Raw genomic sequence first — 21699 nt, forward strand, 5'->3', positions numbered from 1 at the left:
GCTGGGTTAAGGCTGTTAATACCATTTTGGCGTTAAAACGGATGGGTGCGCGCTTTGACTTTGACTCGGACTTTGACTTGATTTAGTATTCGATGTAACAATATAATCGCGATCAATCGAGAGTGACTCGACAGGGAATTGTTCCATACTCAATCGGCCTAATATATTCAGTAGCAAACTGACGTCATTAAATGTCAAAATAATGAGTAGCAAACTGACGTAATTAAATGTCAAAATGATGAGTAGCAAACTGACGTCATTAAATGTCAAAATGATGAGTAGCAAACTGACGTCATTAAATGTCAAAATGATGAGTAGCAAACTGACGTCACTAAATGTCAAAATGATTTTGACATTTAATGACGTCAGTTTGCTACCTGGGATTATTCGACGTCTATATAATGACGTCATGCGACGTCGAATGACGTACGCTTGCTACCTGGGAAATTACATAATGTGTCCGATCAAAAAATGTGTCCTATCGAAAAATATCCCTCACGTTAATTAAATTATGTGTGATAATATATGTATGTACATAATTTATATAGAGACTTTTATTCTTTGACAACGTCTGCATATGATATGTATTTGTATTTTGTATTATTTCATGTACAATATAATGTGTTTTTTTTTCAACGCATTTAGCTTAGATTTTAAATGAAGAATATAATAATTAATTAGTAATTAAATAATTGGTATATATATAATTGGTAAAAGTGGCTAAAGAGAAAATAAATTTGTTTATTCCATAAAAGTAACGATAGATGTGTGCGTATGTATATATATATATATAGATACAGATATAGTGTATGTGTGTGTGTGATTCTGTGGCTTTATTCATTATCTCTATCTCTTCATTATATTTTATTATAATTAAAAAGCTATCAGAACCATATATATCCTGAATAATATGCGTTCGATAATTTTATTTAAATAAAATCCGAATTTTCCACATATATGTATAATTTGATATCGAGACAAATTGCCATAATAACTTGAATTTTTTCTGAGATTATATTGCTTTACTATAATGTCATTTATTTAGAATTTAGATATATATGTCTTTTGGAATTCGTATGTATAATATACAATATTATTGTGTATTCGATGTCGTCTTTATATTTAATAAACAAAATTATATTTATAAATATAAACAATATTCCCAAAAAACTATTTCTTGCAGATTCTTGCGACAATTTTTCGAGATCCATATATATTATATTAAACTAATATTAAAAAATAATAAAACTAACTAAAAATATTAAAAATATTTAAAAAATTTTTAGAAATGAAAATAACAACAAAATTGAAAAAAAACATGTCAGCAACATGCATCGAACAAATGATTTTATCGATAGATAGATAGAAATGTGACTACGTAATTATTAAATTAAATATAGATGGCAGTATCGGACGAAATTTGGAGCTGTCAGCTGTCAAAAAGAAGCGATTTGTTTATATATGAAATATTTCACTGTGTAAATATTTTTTAATTTTCTAAATATACTTGATATGGTGAGTGTCACTAATAAAGACAATAAAAATAAGAATAAATTAATGCAACTAATATTAGCGTTAAATTATATGTATGTAAGATTTTATTGTCAACACAAATCATTTTTAAGGTTATATACAACTGTGTAATATTTAAATATATATGTATGTTGATCGCATTTAATATTTAATACTAAAAAAATTAGTTTTAAATTTATTTAATATTAGATTGACAATAGTAATTTATGATTTATTCCAACTTTCATCGAGCCATTGATATCTATGTTTTAGGATGAAAGTGTATTACAAAACTGGAGTCCTTACGCCAAAAATTATGATCCTCTAAAGGCAGGTAGTATCGATGGGACGGATACAGAACCCCATGATAAAGCTATTAGTAGGGCAATGATGATGCATTATGAGCCACCGCATGATTTAGAATCTAAATCGGAAAGAACTATATTTGTAGCTAGATTTGGAGCCAATGTCACTAAATATGATCTAAAAGAGGTGATATATTAGCTCTATCGAATGATATATTTAGCAGTTTTATTATGCACCAAATGTATTTATAGAATAATGTATAATTATTAATAAATTTTCAATATTTTTTGTCTAGTTTTTTAGCAAATATGGAGATGTTATTTCCACAAAAGTCATAGTAGATGTAGTAACTGGACACTCTCAAGGATATGGTTTTGTGGAAATGAGAAGCGAAGACGACGTCAGAAGAGTATTAAGACGAACTACAGATGCCATGTTAAAAGGATATAAAATATTTATCGATTATGAATGCGGTCGTAGCATGAAGGGATGGAAACCAAGAAGACTCGGTACGTAATCAGCAATATATATGCATATAATGTATATATGAACATTGCGAGTTTTAATTATTCAATCTTTGCAGGAGGTGGTTTTGGTGGCAAAAAAGAGTCAGGGCAATTGAGATTCGGAGGAAAGGATAGACCGTTTAAACGACCGATAGTACCTAATATTTTGAAGTCCAAGAGATAGTGCCTATTTTTATATCGTTACTATTTCTATTCATTCTACTTTTTTTAATTTTATTTCTTTCTATATTTAGAACATGAATTCTATATTTAGAATATATTTAGGATTATATTATATGTATATGGGATGTTTTTAGTATCAAATTTTTTTATCACACTCGGAAAAATAAATAGCGTTCATTTCAATATACTTATCACAATATTCTTGCTATTTTAGCGCGACAAATACTGATAAGACTCTAAGAAACGTTGATATGCGATATAATATTTTGTCAGAAACTGTCGAATCATGTGTTTCGTGTTCCCATCGAAATTTCGCGTGATATCTTCGAGAGGTGATCTCAAGGCGATACGCCACAGAATCGTATTCGCGGGGAACTTTATACCGTCGTCTCCCACATACGTCTCTCTCCATATAAGGAGACCCCGCTCGATTCGATAGTCTCTGTGCATAATTCCGAGTTTAAGTTTCTATCCCAGGGTGATACCGATAAGATAGGCTCTTTCTGCCGTAATTTCAGCGATATTCACCGAGTGTGCCCTTCATCAAGGTCTCGGCGACGGTCTCGGTCCACATTTGTTCATCGCGTCTCCTATTTCGTCGCTCAAAACGAGAGACCACGATGTCTCCCCAATGTCGTTTCTTTTTTTAATACGTTACAAATTGTAAAATGATACATAGTTAATAATTTTTAAAAAAATTATATATCATTTCGACTATATTAAAACAATTTTTATCGCTAGAATTCAATCGCAGATAGTTATATGTGTAAAAATTCCGGTTGAATTAAAATGTTTGGGGATATACAAAATTGAAGAATAAAAAAAAATTCTGAAAAATTCAGTCCAGTTGGGAGAATCTCCGCGAATATTACAGACAGAATAGCGACGATTCCTCGTTGTCAATAGTCGTAAAAGGTGGGGGCGTGCATCGTAACAGGCCTACTTTTGGAGCAATCGTCCGTCGACGAGGACGTCGAGGAGGAGAGTCGTATCGCGCGAAGTATATATGTATATTTGCAGCGACGGTAGAGAAGAAACACGAAAATAGTATCAGCTCAGGATCGTATCGCTCTCGGTAGCCCGTGGATTTCCGTTCTATTAATAGAGAGGGATGAGAGAGCGGCTCTCTCGCGCTCTCTCTCGCTCCTGAGAAGAGCTCGGGCACTCTGCCCGGAACTTTTGCCGATGTCCGGAACCGCGACTTTTCAGACCTCTCAGAGCCGCTCAGGCTGTCGCGGACTCCACATTCCACCCGGGACAAGCTCCTCTCTCTCTATCTATCTGTTTCTCGTTCTCCAAGTACGTGACACTTCATCCGGCTAAGTCACCCCCTTGTGAAATCTACATCTACACACGCATACGAATATACATCGCACACGTGCGTTCACGCACTCATCCGAATTCACATCCCCCGAGTGTAAGTTTCATTTTTTCTCATTTTGCGTGTGTGTGTGTGTGTGTGCGCTGGTTAATTTCTATTTCTTCTCTCCTCTTCTATTGTATCTTATCTAGAGTGCTATTGAAGGCAGTTTCGTTATTCTTGTTCTCCAGAGGAAGGTTCGCGACAGGAATTGTGTTGTTTCGGTGGTGTGTGAATGTGAAAACGACGAATATTATTAATTTGAAAAATTTTAAGCTCCCTCGAGGCTTTATTTTATTCAGCAGGAGCAGATTGCTTTATTAAACCCTCGAGATTCACCTTAGAGAATCAATCTAAAGAGGAAACTATAGGTGAAATTATTTAATCTTTATAAAAAAAATATGTTATTTTTATGTGTAAGGAGTTGCTAGTGTCGTTTGGGATACGAAAAGTGAAGGCATTATTTTGTGCCAGTGAAAATCTGATGAATGTATGCTAACATGTGTCTGATCGTAGCGCGATTTCATCCACTTGTCAGTAGAGAAAGTCGACAACATCCCAATGCGGCGTTAAAGTGGAAGCTTTTTCATTTTTAGTACACACACATCGAACACATAACTTTTATTTTATTCTCCGAATTTTTTGATCGTAAGATTTTTTTTTTCGAAAGTTCGATCATATACTGAAAAAAAATTTTATTGAATTCGAATAAATATTTATTTCAATACTGCTTTATAAATCATTTATTGGAAACTAATAATATTGATTCGATGTGAAAAAATCTTTATTTGATATAACAAACTTCTTTTCGAAACAGATAAATATTTATGTGTTTCAAATAAATGATTTAGAAGGCGGTATTGAAATATTTATTAATTTAATAATTTTTTCAGTGCGTTATTTTTCTATACTTATATATTATATTAATTTTTGACATGGCATACTTTAATGTCAAAATTTCGAAATTTCTAATAAACGAGAGACCAAGACCTCGTTTTTTATTTAATTCTATTTAAATGGAATTACAGCAGTTTTGTATTTTAATTTAAATTTATAATTGTAATGATTATGATTGCTTGATATGAAAAATTACACATATATATATATATATATATATATAATTTTTATAAATTTTATTCCTCGAATTTTTTCGATCGATTCATAAGAAATGTTTTTCTCCAAAATTCAATCGTACGAATTATTTTTCCATAATTATATATTATATTAATTTTTAATTTATTGAATTTATTGAACGATTCGAGATGAGAGCCAAGTTTTTGTTTAATTCTATTTAAATGGTAGTAGAGTAGTTTTGTATTTTAATTTCCATTTATAACTGTCATGATTATAATTAAATTAAAATTGCCAACTTGTTAAATATTCTGAAATGCACATTCGCAGGTGAATAAAATTCCCAAATAAAATATACATCCGTAAATGTCTTTCGAACATTTTCACGGCGAATTACATATTTTCGATCCGGTGTTAGTTTGACGATTTGCGGTTTTCGCAAATCTTTCCGTAAAAACTCGCGAAAAATGGGCAGAAGAGCCGAAATGGGCGAGAAACGGAAAGAAGAAGATGGAGCGCTCGAGCGACCATGTTATACCTCTAAAATTAGAGCGACGAGAAGGAGGAAGAAGAAGGGGATGGCTCCTTATAGAGCTTGCGACGCCGAGGCTCGCGGCCAGGGTTAGCAAACTGGCATTTTCTCTTTCTCGCCTCCGAGTATCGGATTACTTTGGGAACGTCGGTGCGTTTTGCTTTGCCATTCAGCTTCGGCTTTTTATCCCCCACTTTTCTGTCATTCGATTATCCTCCTCTCTTCGTGGATTCATCCCCATCCCTCTCTTTCGAGAGAGCGTTTATTTGACATTTTTTTTTATTTTATTCACACGAACTGTAATCACCGTCGTTTTCATCCCTTTCTGTCTCTGGTTTTTTTTTAATTTATTGTGTTGTTCGGCAAGTGATACGTAAGTGTGAAATTGCAAAATTATTTATTTTTCATTTCTGATTTATCATGCGAGGACATCGAAAGAAAATTTGACAGTGCACTGAAAAAAAGGACTAAATTAATAAATATTTATTTCAGTCAAATAAATGATTCATTTGGCAGCATTGAAATAAATATTTATTCGAATTCAATAAATTTTGTTTCAGTGTGTTATAATACCTATATGCTAATTCGAGAATTACACAATTTTTTTTCTCTACAAAAATCGTGCAATGTGCTCTACAAAAAATATGTCATCTATTATATACATAATATAAATAAAATATATAAATGTATAAAAATATTCGATAAATTTAAAATTAAATAATATAAATATAATAAAAAAATCGTTTAACAGTTTGCTGTGAAAAAAATTTGTTCAAAATTCAATAATGAATGCCTCGTTTTTATTTTGCAGCGCCTTAAAAAGCCGGCAACATGTCTGACGACGAGGACCAATACTCGTAAGTATATTAATAATGAACTTTATTAATCATTTTTAAAATTATAAATTACGATTTATTCATATTTATTTATTTTTGAGGCACAATTTCTTAAAAGCTGATGTATAAATCTAGTATTAAAAAAATGATAAATATTATGAATTTCAACGAATAATTTCGTGCGTTTATAAAAATCGACGAGCGCATTTCTTTAATTACGATATTTTGAAGAATGGACTCGTATAAAATTTTTGAGATAAAATCCACTACAAAATAAAAAGCTTTGATATCGCTACTCTCCGAGAATATAAAATAGCAAGTCGAAATACGAAAAGAGAAGAGTCAAGATGCGTCAAAGAGCCGATGATTTCCAGAATCTGAAGTGTCTGGCGAGATCTTTCAAAGTCAACGATTGACAAAATTTATTTCTATATAAATCGAAATATCGAGTATAAATGAAAAATATTTCAACACGTAAGACTGAACAGTGCCTGTGGTGGCTTCGTGTTTATATTCCAATGTGCTGCCCAATTCTCTGCACTTTTGATCCAACTGTGCCGTCTCAACATCCCCTTGGTGCATTTTCTATGTCTTTTCTATGTCCCGATTGCTCGAATCCTTGAACGGATACTTTTGATATCTCTATTTTCTATGATTCTCTATTTATTTATTCTTCGCACCGCGAGAAAAAATTGGCGTACACTCGCGGAGAATTAATTTGCGTGAAGAAAGACTGAGAGCTTGAAGCAAACCCCGGAAGCCTTATTTCAACCCCTTTTAATCGACAATTATCCTGAGAGACTCCGTTTGTTACAAACCATCCCGGAAAAAAACTTTTTATATATAATTATATATATGTTCATTTATACACATAATTATATAAATTATAAGGGTTCATATATAATCATGTCAAATTATATATATGAAACACACACACATATATATTTATATATATATATATATAAATTTATATAATTATATATAAATAAAGCACTTTTATCTAATTATATGGACATAATAATTTTGCGATTATATGTACTTATAATTTAATATATTTCTATATAATTTTACATTGTTACATATATAAAAAATTGTTTCCCGGGATTGAAAACTTGAGCACGATCTCTTTGACTGTTTTTCGTCCCCCGACTAACTGGATTCTTTTCCGTTTTCTCTTTTGCAGCGAGGAGGAGGAAGTCGAGGAAGTGTAAGTGTCCCTTTTGTTTACTTTGAACACACATTCCTGGAATGTCGCACCTGAATATCTAACAATTGACTTGTTTCACTTTCTCATTTCAGGAAGTAAGTGTCGGAGGCTTGTAACGAAACATTACAGCTACTGCGAAAACGCGTATCGGATATCTTAAGAATTTATTTCCATCGTTGATTCCTGAATATATGTATATCTTTCGATAACTCGAATTTTCGATAGATTGCAACAATATTTTCAGATGGATCAAATTTAAGAGATGATGATCACTTTTTTTGCACGTTAAAAAAAATACTTTCAAAAGCTGCGTAGTGCAAATATCATAGCTGTTTTTTTATTTTTCTTTTTTTTTTTTTTTTTTTTTTGGAAACATCGTTACAATCAAGCGTGAACAATTAAAATGCCGAATCAAAATAAAATCAACCACGCGCGGCGGACGCGAGAGAAAAATCAATAGCGAGAATAAAAACACAATAGAAAGTAATTGCTTTGACAAAGTCTTTTTTTTTTTATTTAAAAGCGTGCGCTAGCTACACACAAAGCAGAGATTTCTCTTTATGACTGTGATTTATGAACTCCGCCTTCTTCTTTTTATTTATTCACTCCCTGTCTCTCTGTCTGTGTGTATCTCCACATACAACACACAAAACCAATCAATCAACCAACCAACCAACCAACCAACCAACCAACCAATCAACCAACCAATCAACCACCAATCAATCGATCAATCGATCGGCTAATCGACTTGCGCGATACAAAAAATGTCGAAATCGAAGGCAGCCGGAGAAGAAGACCGAGTAAGTGTTTTTTACACACGACGCCAAATATATATTCAACGTCTCTTTCTCTTTTTTTTCGGCCAATAATTATTATTAAATGGTGTACGCACTGTCGTTTACTTTTTTTTCCCGTTGCCTAATAATCGCTGTCTTGTCTTGTTGTTTCGGTGTAGTCTTTTTTTCATTGTTCGTCCGTTCTCTGTTTTGATATTTTATATCTCTCTTTATTTTGTTCTCTTCATCTCTCACACGCGTTGTGCCGCCGCAGTTGTTCATTTTTATTATTTTTTTTTGCAAAAATTTTTGTAGCGATACACTTGTGCTGGCTCTTTCTCTCTCTCTCTCTCTCTCTCTTTATCTATCTATCTATCTATCTCCACCTCTCTTTTCTATCTCTTTTTTCTACATCTTCTTTATTCTTCTTCTTCTTCTTTCATCGAATAATGAATACAAAAATATTTGCACTTGATATAACTTTTGCGATAATTTTGCGAACGAAAGAAAAATATTGCTTCTTCTTTCGCTTCATAAAATTATTCCACAAAGAATTTATGTCTATATATCTATTCTCTCTTGTCCCTTTTTATTTTTTTCTTTTGGAAAAACATATACTTTGCCGCCGGTGTATTTTCAGCATTTGTCTTGTGTCGCTGTTCAACGTCGATGATTAAACGAAAAAAAAAAGGAAAAACAGCTATCGCGCTTTTCTATGTAATAATACATCCAAACGATATACACATACATGCAGATGCATAAAACATGACATGTATAAGCACACACACGTAGAGACACTATCCACACTGACAATATGAAACACTTTAACACAGATCACCCCAATCGCAATTGCCAAAAGTACATCCATTTCTGCATTTTTGATTTCTCCACGCCTATCTCTGTCTCCTAATGTCATGTCTGTTCATTATTTATATCTGTCTCGCCTAATCAGCTCTGTTGTTCGCAATTATGGCAACTGGGCGAACGAGAAACGTTTTGCAAAAAGCGCTATTGTACGAGATTCCCCGAATGCGAAGGAAAGTAACGATGAGCCGCTTAATTGTGAAAAAGCAAGACGAATACACACATATATATACATAAATATATATTCCGATGTGAATAAATAAGCTTGCAATAAGTGTTGAAACGACCGCAAGTGTCTCGATAATCGAGCGGTTCGGATATTATAATTTTGCACAGAAAAAAAAAAGATATTGGAAGACGCAAAAAAAGTTGGCTGGAGACGAGCGATACCGATTTATAAAATTTACGTGCAGCTTTGTGCAGTCCTACGTAAGCGACGATCAATCACGCCATCTTGTATTAATGAATGTGTACTTTCTTTTTTTTATAGGGGTAGGGCGTCCCAAAAGTAAGTTGAATATATCGAAAGGTGTTTACACGTCAATAATAATATCCCCTTTTTCCCTGTTCTTCGGCCGCTCTCTTACTACATCAACCCCCGGAGTCGGTTTTTCCGGCGTCGATTTCATTTTTTGGTCTCTTCAATTGGCTCTCTTTTCAGCAAACTGACGTCATTAAACGTCAAAATGACGTCATTAAGGTGATCCTAAACGTCTGTAATTTCCGTCCTGTTTTATCGACAAAATGTGAGGTTAAATAAACTATAAATCTATTTATTGGCTATATGGATTGTTTTTTACCTGAAATTAGAGTGCTTCGCCCTTTATTAATATAAATATTTTAATTTGTACAGGAAAAAGATTAATCAATCTGTATAATCTCATATATCTTGATTACAGAAAAGAATTCTTAAAAGAATTCATAATTCTGTAATCAAGATATATGAAACTATACAGATTGATAAATCTTTCTCCTGTACAAATTAAAGTATTAATATTAACAAAGGGTGAAGCGTTCTAATTTCAGGTAAAGAACAATCCGTATAGCCAATAAATAGATTTATAATTTATCTAACCTCACATTCTGTCGATAAAACAGGAAAGAAACAACAGACTTCTCAAGAGCGTTTAGGATGCCCTTAAACGTCAAAAAGACGTCATTTCGACGTCAAAATGGCGTATGCTTGCTATTTGGATAATTATTTCTTATTCATTTACAGAATAACGACGAGTCGGACAAAGATCAGCGAAGATTCGATTTTAAAGTGGCAAACATTTGAAGCCCCATTCGAATGCCGTTCTTTTATCTGATTTATCGTGCATTTGAATTTCAGGTGATAACAAAGTAAATGAATATATAATGAGATACGGAACCGTTTGCCTCTTTCTTTACAGAAAAAGACAAAGGGTGGAAACATATGGTACAGTCGAAAAGCTAACTGAGAGACGTCGACGAAACCGGCCGCCAGACCCTTCAAATTTGCATTTACGACAGGAATGAGATCGTAGAAAACACTTGGACGGTTGTTTGCCAATTTCTATCTATATCACGTGGAAAATCGTGTTTACAGAGACGGAATAGATAGCGCGATCATTGGCCTGCAAGTGACGACGAATAATGTCATATTCTCCCGCGGCGCGTTCAGACGTTCGTAAATATTCCACGGCGATTGCATAACAACGTTGCGATACTCGAGCCGTTTGGTAGTCTGCCAAGGTATCTCATAAATATATGCACAATAACGTAACACGGTTTATTCTAAGACCAACGTCTGCTCAAAATGTACTCGTGCTCCGACGCCGACGCGATCCTTCCTAATGATTTCGTTCAATATACATAATAATGCATTTAACACATATTTGCAATATCGCACACAACCTTCCAACTCGCGAGATTTTTTTTATATTTATTATTTAATTATTTTTATATTTTTTATATTTATTATTTAATTATTTCATTATATTTTTCAATATTTTATTATTATATATAATTAATAATTGAGTTATATAATATATATATACTAATATTATATAATATTATATGATATAATAATATTATATAATAATATAGAATTAATAATTGATAATTTAGCGAGGCTCTCAATGTGAAATGCAATTTAAATATCAACAGACATGATACGTGCGTCAGTTTCAAGGAAAAAAAAATTCATTAATGACTTTTCATTGATGAAACTTTATTAATGAAACATTTTTCCTTGAAACTGACGCACTTGCAATTCTGGCTCGTTCCACAGCCGGTTGACATTTAAAAATTTATATTAAATTAAAGTTGACGTAAATCGATGCGTAATCGAGAAAGTAATTGTGATCTTGCAACTTAACGAAGAATTTTTTTGATTAAAAAAAAAAAAAAAAAAAAACGTGTTACTTGTATTTTCCATTCGATAAGTAGTTTTATGGATCTCAATCCTGTCGGTGATATGTCTAATCAATCGTTGTCAGTGTTCGAAGCCCCCCCCCCCTTTTCCCCCTCGTGTTACTTTATATCTCTTTCGCGTGTTTTATACGTTTTTGTCTCTCTGATTAATAACGAATTAACGAGTTGTACATAATGAAGTCTTGTTCGAGTTACGTCAAAGTGGTGTCATTATGCCCCTTATACTTCAAGGCTAAGTTGTTGTACGATTTTTCTCATTAATTATATTGACTTTACGCCACAATTTTGATCGATTCGCAAGCAGCAATTGCCATGTGCCCGCAAACCTCATTAATAAATTGTATATCCCGATATGATGTCTTTTTTACTTGATATAAAAATGCTTTGAAAATCGGCAAACTTCAATGAAAGGCTTTAATCCGAAAGGGATAGCGAAACAAAAATGTGTCCTTCCTAATTTTACTCTCTTCTAGCGACTTAATTTTCGAGACAGGAATCGCGTTCCCGAATTTTGAACTGATTTCCGGCTCTCCAATGAAACGTTTGAGCAGATATGTCCGCTCAAAATTGTCATCTCAAAATTGTCCAGATTCGTAGATACTTGTATATAAACGCGGCTATATTTTCTACGGTGTCTCTGATAAAAAAAAAATATATATATATATCTATTTTTCTTCTTGTATACAACTCAAGTAACAAACTGATGTCATTAAACATCAAAATGACGTTATTAGACGTCAGAATGATGTCATTTTGCTCCTTGGATTTTATATAAGATTGTGGATTTCCCAAGTGGAAAACTGACGTCATTTAAATGTCAAAGTGACGTTATTAAACGTCAAAATGACGTTATTAGACGTCCGAATGATATCATTTCGACATTTAATGACGTCAGTTTGCTACTTGGATTTTTTATATAAGATTGTGGATTTCTAAAGTGGAAAGCTGACGTCATTAAACGTCAAAATGACGTCAGTTTGTCGCTTGGAAAATTCACAATCTTATATACAAACCATAAGTAGCGAACTGACGTCGAATGATATCATTTTGCTACTTCGGTTGTATATAAGATTGTGGATTAAATCCACCATCTTCATGAATGAATAATCATCCAAGATAGGATCAGGGATCCCTCGCTATTATCATTAATGCCTTTCTTCCGATTCGCTGCGGTGCGCACTTTGGTTTCTTCTTTCTACACAGAGAGAATTTTCTCTTAGAATTTACCCTGAAAATCATGGTAATCGTGGGACAATGTGTTATTAAAAGAATCTTAGAAGAGTTTCTCTGATTAATATTTACCACAATAAATAATATTAATATGTACACAGTAAATTTTACCTAGGAAAATGAGTCAAACATATTTAATAGATATTATCAAATATGTGTTGTTAAAAGAATCTTAGAAGAGTTTCTCTGATTAATATTTACCACAATAAATAATATTAATATGTACACAGTAAATTTTACCTAGGAAAATAAATCAACCATATTTAATAGATATTATTAAATATGTGTTGTTAAAAGAATCTTAGAAGAGTTTCTCTGATTAATATTTACCACAATAAATAATATTAATATGTACACAGTAAATTTTACCTAGGAAAATGAGTCAAACATATTTAATAGATATTATCAAATATGTGTTGTTAAAAGAATCTTAGAAGAGTTTCTCTGATTAATATGTACCACAATAAATAATATTAATATGTACACAGTAAATTTTACCTAGGAAAATGAGTCAAACATATTTAATAGTAATAGAGTTTCTCTGATTAATATTTACCACAATAAATAATATTAATATGTACACAGTAAATTTTACCTAGGAAAATGAGTCAAACATATTTAATAGATATTATCAAATATGTGTTATTAAAAGAATCTTAGAAGAGTTTCTCTGATTAATATTTACCACAATAAATAATATTAATATGTACACAGTAAATTTTACCTAGGAAAATAAATCAACCATATTTAATAGATATTATTTTTTATTGTGGTAAATATTAATCAGAGAAATTCTTCAAAAATTCTTTCAACATCATATTGTCTTACGATTACCATGATTTTAGATCAGGATAAATTCTAAGAGAAAATTCTCTCCGTGTACATGCTTGCACATTTGCCTAATTTGCCTTTTCTCCCCTTCATCATCCCTCTTTTTTCTTATCTCTCTCTTTCTCTCTCTCTCTTTCACGTCTCTTCTTCCCTGTCCCTTTGAAATTCTGCCTTGTTTCTCTCTGACTTTCTGTTTATCCGTCCGTGTATCTATCTGTCTGTACTGTTCCGCCCATGTGTTGTCTGTGTGTGTATACGTGCGACGAGCGGCATTGAATAATATGCACTACGGGAGAGAATGGAGTTGTAATGTAAAGAGTAATGGAGAGATGGACGTGAGAATCGCGTATGGAGCTCCGGGGGATCTCGCGAGATCTTCCAAAGAGCGAACTCAACCGCGATTTAAAGAGAGTTACTTTTGTTTTCGCTCCGGCCAACCTCTTCAGGGAATCCGGCGAGAATCCCGAGTTTATGAAGGTGAGTATCTCTCATTGCTATCCAACGTTTCGAGCTAGCGCCCAACCCCTGAGATCCTCCAATTGTTTATGGAACAATCATTGGATTTTTTTTTTTTTTTTTTTTTCGTGTCCTTCGTTGGGCTCTAGCGCGATCCTCGAAGCGAGAAATATAAATGTGCGTGTCACGTAATTTTGGTGATTAAAAATTCAGAGGCAAGAACAGAAAAGAAGCGACCTTGACGAACAGCTTAAAGAATACATAGCGGAATGGCGAAAGCAGAGAGCCAAGGAGGAGGAGGAGTTGAAGAGATTAAAGGTAATTGCTTATATACACTTTGCGTTCTCTCCCCCGCATTTGATGCTTCATTAAAAGATTCATTATGCCGATTACGTTATTTAGGACAAACAAGCCAAGCGCAAGGTCACTCGCGCAGACGAGGAGAAGAGATTGGCGCAGAAGAAGAAGGAAGAGGAGGAACGTCGCCAACGTGAAATCGGTAATTCGAACAATTTTCTCTTGTTTTTTAACATCAAATCGATAGCTTCGCGCTTTATTTTTACATGTATTTTAATCGTGGAAAAGTATTTATTATTCTATTGAACCAATAAAAAGAAAAGAGTGCGCAAAAATGATGTTTGATCGATAAAACAAGACGGTGTTTAGGACCCTCTTAAACAGATCTAAATATTCAATCGAGCTTTTCGAAATGTTTCAGAGGAGAAGAAACAACGCGACATCGAAGAGAAGAGAAGGTAAACTATTTCAGTCTTACATAATGAATATAAAAAATTGTTTAAAACTTGTTAGCAATATGTTTAAAAAAAAATGAAACAAATATTAAATCTTGCTGTATTTTAGACGCCTGGAGGAATCGGAAAAGAAGCGACAGGCTATGATGCAAGCGATGAAGGAGCAAAGCAAAGCCAAGGGTCCAAACTTCACCATCACCAAGAAGGATTTGTCGGTGGGTAACGAGTATTTTTTGAAATTATTTATCCGGAACAATTTGACGCGAATTCTTCGTAAACGCAGGGTAATCTTACATCGGCGCAACTTGAGCGCAATAAGACGAAGGAGCAGCTCGAGGAGGAGAAGAAAATCTCCCTCAGCATCCGCATCAAACCGTTGGAGATCGAAAATCTGAACATCGATAAGCTCCGTACCAAAGCTACCGAATTGTGGGAGGCCATCGTCAAACTTGAAACCGAAAAGTACGATCTGGAAGAGCGACAAAAGCGTCAGGATTACGATGTGAGTTAAAAAAAGAACATTTCTTTACTCTTGTTTGAACAAGGGAATTTGAATAAGATCCTCTCGGTCAACATTATTTTCCAAAGAAAATCCCCTTGCTTATTAAATGTGTATGTACTTTTAATTTTGTAAGGAGAAGTAAATTTAATTGTAGAAAAAATTATCGTATAAAAACAATTTTATTTATATACGCGTATGTAATATTTTTATATATTGTAGTTTAATTAAAAAAAAAAAAAGGAAGAAGAGAGTAAATGAAATATATACATTGAGCGTTTCCGCTTGAGAAATAAGTCGCTCAGACAAGAGTTTAATTATAGTTGATGTTGTTTTCGTGCTACATTGATAAATCGATATTGCCCTTTTATCGTAGCTTAAAGAGCTGAAGGAACGTCAGAAGCAACAACTGAGGCACAAAGCCTTGAAGAAGGGTCTCGATCCCGAGGCTTTAACTGGCAAATACCCCGTACGTAACTTCTATTGTATTATATCATGTAACAAGAAGGAAAAAAAATCAGAACCCGACATTTAATTGCGCGAATCCTCCTTTTCGCAGCCGAAAATCCAAGTCGCCTCGAAATACGAACGTCGTGTCGATACCAGGTCTTACGATGACAAGAAGAAGCTCTTCGAAGGTGTAAGTACACTTTTTAAGCACATATTTCTTTTTATCATATATTCAAATTCGCGTTTCACAATCGTCAGTCATAGACGATATTAAATCAACAGAATTTTTTTTTTTTTTTTTTTTTTTTTTTTTTTTTAACGAACCGATCTTTACACAAAATACTCACATTACCAAAAGATCAGTGTTTGCTCTTATTCAAATAAAATTATATAGGTAATCATCTAGATGAAATTTTAGTGTCATTTTATCTTTATATAGATAATAAAAATACGTATATTATCTATATTTTCATCTTATTGTTAAATGAAAACTAGTGTTATTAAATTATTCAGAATAATATTCAGATAATTTGCTTTAGAGCCACAGTACATAAAAATACTCAAGTATAATAGTAGAACTTAAGCAGTGAGCGATAAAAACTTACAAATTAAAGTATGAATATATTTTTATATTCCTTTTATATAACTAAAATTTTTTACAACTGTGTTTGCATAAGCGACTTTAGAAATAATATCCGGAAGTTATCTAGATGAATCGCTATATAATTTTATTTTTTATCTAGATCATTTTCATCTTGTCTAAAATAAATTTACATATTTTCATCTCACATCTTTATCTAGATAATTTAAAAATTATCCAAGCACAACACTGCAAAAGACATATATAAATGTAATAGAAATTCTTTTCCCGTTATACAAAGTATATAAAAAATATATTAAAAAATATAAAAAAATAATCTGACAAAAATGCAAATAGGATTATAAACCCATGTAAAAGTAACGATTAGTGAGCATATGTCGATATTGAATCGCAGGGTTTAGAGACGGTCTTAGCGGAGACCAGCGAGAAAGTATGGAAACAGAGATCGGAACAATTTATGAAGCGAACCAAAAGTGAGTCGAAACCAAAAAGTGATCTCTCTGTCACTGTATCAGCCCACCTTTTGCTTGCCTTGTTGATTTGCATACCCTGAGAATCTCTCATCAGCGATCGTGTCTCTAATTACTTTACTTGTTCCACGTTGACTAAACGGTCGAGATAGCCGCCAGCCAAGTTACTGTTGTGTTCGTGTTGTTTCAATTGGTGTACATAAAAAAAAAAAAAAAAAAAAAAAAAAAAGAAAGAAATGCACGGTATACCGTGCGATTTTGTGCTCACACACCGATAGCGATTTTTTGTCTTCACGTGAACTGCCCAGCATGGAAGAGAGAAAGATGCGACACCTACCATTGATCACCGAAAATAATCCCCCTGTAATAACGTTGTCGGCGTCTGTGAATTTGTTCAAAAATGTGATACGTTGTATCTATCGAAACCCCCCTTCTCGATAAGGGCAGATTTCTTTTTTTGTGACCCTCATCTCTTCGCGCGAAAGTCTTCGAGATCGTCGAAGAGTCTTTGTAACATTAATTCTGTCAAATCGTAATCTCCCAACCTTCAGCCCTCAAACTTCGTCATGGAGAGATCTTTACGATCCCCGAAGGAAAAGCGACAGTACGGAGGAAGGGTTTTCCCAGACAAAAGTCCCCCATGTGTGAGATCAACTCCTAGCATGCCATTCTGTCCGTTGGTGTTTCAGGGTCTGACCGAGCAGCAAAAGGAGTTCTTAGAGAAACAGTGGACCGAGCAGAAGGAACAGTTCTTGGGTCGTCAGAAGAGTATGTATGAGTTCCGCTTTCGAGGCTCCGAATCGGAACTAATGAGAGTCTCGAAAGTACTTTCGATTGAATCAAGTTAAGCTTCTTCTCGCTTCCTCCAAGTGTAAACACGCGAGTGGATATTTTCCTCCATTCTTAAGAGGTTCCTGAGCTAACTTGAGTCTCACTCCTGTTTTATCGACAAAATGTGAGGTTAGATTCAGTTAGAAATAATTCATTTATCGACTATACGGATTGTTTTTTACGAAATTAGAACACTTCGTCCTTTGTTAATATTAATGCTTTAATTTGTATAATAAAAATAGATTTATAGTTTATATTATAAGGCCAATAAATAGATTTTATAGTTTATCTAACCTCACATTTTGTCGATAAAACTGCACGCAGATCACAGACTTCTCAAGGACGTTTAGGATCACCTTAAATGTCTTGGATTTTTTTGTTAAAGTCGCCCGAAAATCAATTATACAATTAATATTATTTCTTTTTTAAATCATTTCTATATTTACGGGTTGCTTATTTTCACGAGCAAAAAAAAAAGGAACATTTTTCCTCCCAATCCTACAACTTGTAGAAAATTAATCCACTTACTTTCTGTAAATAATAGCGAAGTTACCTAAGTGGTTCGGCGAGCGACCGGGCAAAAAGCCTGGAGATCCCGAGTCACCAGAGGGTGAAGAAGACGTGAAGGCCGCCGTCGACGACGACCTTGAGGAGCCGCAGTTTGAGGAAGAGGAGGAGGAGGAGGCCGCCAAGGAGGAGGAAGTTGAAGAGGAGGAGGAGGAGGAGGAAGAGGAGGAAGAGGAGGAGGAGGAGGAGGAAGAGGAGGAGGAGGAGGAGGAGGAGGAGGAGGAATAAAAACGTTTTGATCGCTTTCGGCCACGATTCGCATACAGATATATTAAGAAGCATATTTCGATTAAATTTTCAAAATCATCATCGCGTTAACATTTCTTCGAAACCGTCGAACGTAGTCGGTGGAATGTGGTCAATTTAGTTTCGTGAAAAAAAAAAAAAAACCCTCGTCTTCCAAACACCTCTTACGTTTTACATCAAGTTTCTCTTCCTCAAGATTTAAACTTTCTTTTCTAGACGAGACGAACGTGACGAATATGTTACTTTTGATTAGTAGATTTTCACCGTTCTACTATTTCGTCTTATTTTCGTATTTTCTGTCACCACTTGACTACTAAACTCTACTACTACTATCCATTACTATTCTACTACTACTTCTATTGTAATTGTTACTATTGCTACTACTACTACTTCTATTACTATTATTATTACTATTATTATATTGTACAAACACAAAAACACAAATTATTGAAATAAAGCGGTTTATCATATAACATTTGTCGCAAGAATGCAAAACACCCACAAATATATATATATATATGTATATATACAGGGTGTCCCATCAAAAGTGACCACCCCCTTTTATCTTTGAAACTAAAAGAGGTAGACCATAAAAATTATATATGAAATTAAATGGCTCAAACATAGATAGTTTTTGTAAGCAACCAATGTGCTCACAAAAAAGTTCAGTTTGAGCCATTTAATTTCATATATAATTTTTATGGTCTATCTCTTTTAGTTTCCAAGATAAAAGGGAGTGGCCACTTTTGATGGGACACCCTGTATATATGTATATATAATCTTATATCGATCGATTTCAATTTCCATCATTTTGAAAAAAGCAATCACAGTAGGAAAATTTGGGTTTTCTTGTTAAAAACGGTCCCCGTTAAAATTTTTGTGTAAAATATTTAACACACTCATGTGTTAATTTAACATATTGTGTCAATTGAACTCAAATGTTAAATTATCAAAACAATTATTGAAACAACTGAAAAAGATAACACAATTGTGCATGAATGTTCAATTTTACACAATAAATAATATTCTGTTTTATTGAGTTAGAAAATTTATTTGTTAAAATTTATAGAAAAAATGTTGATTTTTTGTTTTATAAGTCGGGATAATAAAATATAAAATTAGCATATTTTTTTCAAGTTTTGCATTTATTTTGTGTTAAAGTATTAACACAGTATTCGTGTCTTCATATTACGTTAAATTAACATAAAAATTTCTGTGAACGTTTGAGTGGACATGTGAAAAATATCTGTTAAAGACACGAGTTTTTCAACTGTGATATAATAGTAAAAGAAAGCAACCATTGAAGAAAAACGAACAGTTCGATTACATAATATTCTCGAAGTCAGAGTACTTTTTTCAAAGTATTTTATTCTCGTTCGTCTTCAATAGAACGTTTCACCTTGCGAGACGCTTGACCGTGAAACTTGAAATGAATCATCGCTCGTATATTATGCATTGTTTTCGTGATAGGTCTTATCGCGAAATTAACGACCTTGAGTTATGCGGAAGAGTTGATTCACGCTTGTAGTGTCGGTTCGGACAAAACGACATTTTATCAATCGTCGTAATAAATATACACACTTTTCATGGGATTACGACATATTCGTGTCGAGTACAATTTAATGGAAATAAATTTTTAGCGGACTATCGAGAACCCACTTGGGCGTTTTATCGCGTGTAAAAGTGCTAATTGATCGATATTGATATTGGCAGCTGCACAAAATGCACTTGAATCTTGAATCGTAATAGCTTTACGTCTATGATAATAAACGCTATACATTTAAGTTCGTTATATGTACCATCGATTCTAGTTAATAAATTCAATTCCGACACCATTCACTCCTAATTATTTCGCCAACAGTTGTGGCGACAGTTTTAATAACAGTTACAAAGTTTTGGATGTAAAAAAGAAAATTTAAAGTTCTGTACCTAAAATCTTGACAATTGAAATCAAAATAAATTTGACTCATATTATACTTTATTTTTGGGATAAAAGGCTTTTGCGAGTAGACGGTTGGTTAAACATTGCACGAGAATTTCTTGAGAAATGTAAGAATAATTTCCCGGAAATAGCGCGGCGATACGCGCAAAAGAGCTAGAAAGCGGTGCCAGAAAAGAATCGCCTTCGGAAATAGATTTTCATGCGGGGACTCGCGATGATCGCAAAGAGATCTCGCTCTCGAGAGTTGACGAGGAACGGACACACAAGACGACGATTAGAATTGCAAGCAGGTCCGCGGATGAGAACAATGATGCGGTGGCACCAGAACGGAACGAGGCGAGTGACGTGATTAGCGACAGAATCGACCACCCGCCTCCACTCGGAGCGATCAATTATTCGTTCAGTACTGCGAAGAGCAATTAAAAAGGACGAGGGATTGAATCGCGTGTCGCGCGGCAATGAGGGATTTGCAATTTACAATGCAAAACCCTTTTATCCCCTTCGGATTTTATTCCGTCCTCATTATCGCTATTACAACATTAATATTTTTTTCTTCGTCCGATAAGATTGTCAAATCCTTCAGTCACCAACAGAAATTTAAATATAAAATTCCCTCCCATATTTATTTTTTTTTTTATTTCAGATCCTGATATATCCCAATTTATATTCAACCCGAATACTTTGTATTCGTATACGCGATCCTAACAAATTATGTGTACAATCGCAAAACAATTCTTTGAAAAGGGAAAATTTTTGCGCGCCCTTTTCTCTTTATTGGTTGAACAGAATAATAAATGCTTTTCCGCGATTAGAATATATATAAAAACAGAGCGCGAATCTACCGATTTTATGTTAAAAATCAAAAAAATTTCTTAGTTTTTTATATACATGGGTACATAGTAGCCTTTCCTTTCTGTTTTATCCACAAAATGTTAGGTTGGTTACAGAATTATGAATGCTCAGAATTCAGAAAGATACATGATACTATACAGTTTGATAAATCTTTTTCCTGTCCAAATTAAAGTATTAATATTAACAAAGAGCGAAGCGTTCTAATTTCGAGTAAAAAACAACCCGTATAGCCAATAAATAGATTTATAGCTGAATGTAACCTAACATTTTGTCAATAAAACAGGACTGAAACTCAAGTTAGCTTAGGATCCCCTAAAAATTCAATTCCAAGTTTAAATTCATCGCCTGCACAAATCTTTTTCCTGTCCAAATTAAAGTAATAATATTAACAAAAGGCGAAGCGTTCTAATTTCGAGTAAAAA

General features: G+C 33.5%; 2 protein-coding genes across 9 annotated transcripts; both read left to right on the forward strand.

The window, feature by feature from the left end:
• Positions 1–1393: 1393 nt before the first annotated feature.
• On the forward strand, positions 1394–2690 carry LOC114938823 (U11/U12 small nuclear ribonucleoprotein 35 kDa protein). The gene is made up of 4 exons (XM_029312937.2): positions 1394–1515; positions 1786–2004; positions 2114–2327; positions 2402–2690. The coding sequence occupies exons 1-4, from the start codon at positions 1513–1515 to the stop codon at positions 2506–2508; spliced, it is 543 nt and encodes a 180-aa protein (XP_029168770.2). The 5' UTR covers positions 1394–1512; the 3' UTR covers positions 2509–2690.
• Positions 2691–3713: 1023 nt separating this feature from the next.
• Positions 3714–18956, forward strand: TpnT (troponin T, skeletal muscle). Of its 8 annotated transcripts, none has more exons than XM_029312924.2 (13): positions 3714–3924; positions 6282–6327; positions 9644–9661; positions 14058–14088; positions 14281–14385; positions 14470–14566; positions 14786–14822; positions 14929–15034; positions 15103–15321; positions 15695–15787; positions 15878–15958; positions 16764–16842; positions 18215–18956. In XM_029312924.2, the coding sequence occupies exons 2-13, from the start codon at positions 6302–6304 to the stop codon at positions 18463–18465; spliced, it is 1143 nt and encodes a 380-aa protein (XP_029168757.1). In that variant the 5' UTR covers positions 3714–3924; positions 6282–6301; the 3' UTR covers positions 18466–18956. The 8 variants fall into 8 exon arrangements, with proteins under 8 accessions (XP_029168757.1, XP_029168759.1, XP_029168760.1 ...); XM_029312926.2 differs by having other exon boundaries at positions 3715–3806; XM_029312927.2 differs by lacking the exon at positions 3714–3924 and adding an exon at positions 5573–5620.
• The last annotated feature ends 2743 nt before the right edge of the window (positions 18957–21699 follow it).

Source organism: Nylanderia fulva, unplaced genomic scaffold, assembly GCF_048542155.1.
Source record: "Nylanderia fulva isolate GAGA-0341 unplaced genomic scaffold, ASM4854215v1 Scaffold48, whole genome shotgun sequence".
Lineage (NCBI taxonomy): Eukaryota > Metazoa > Arthropoda > Insecta > Hymenoptera > Formicidae > Nylanderia > Nylanderia fulva.

Coding starts and splice junctions, on each gene's coding strand:
- LOC114938823 (XM_029312937.2), top strand. Junction 2,005..2,113: donor CTAAATATGATCTAAAAGAG/GTGATATATTAG, acceptor TTTTTTGTCTAG/TTTTTTAGCAAATATGGAGA. Junction 2,328..2,401: donor ATGGAAACCAAGAAGACTCG/GTACGTAATCAG, acceptor CAATCTTTGCAG/GAGGTGGTTTTGGTGGCAAA.
- TpnT (XM_029312922.2), top strand. CDS start 8,087: ATGAACTCCGCCTTCTTCTTTTTATTTATTCACTCCCTGTCTCTCTGT. Junction 15,035..15,102: donor TCACCAAGAAGGATTTGTCG/GTGGGTAACGAG, acceptor TCGTAAACGCAG/GGTAATCTTACATCGGCGCA. Junction 15,788..15,877: donor CTTTAACTGGCAAATACCCC/GTACGTAACTTC, acceptor TCCTTTTCGCAG/CCGAAAATCCAAGTCGCCTC.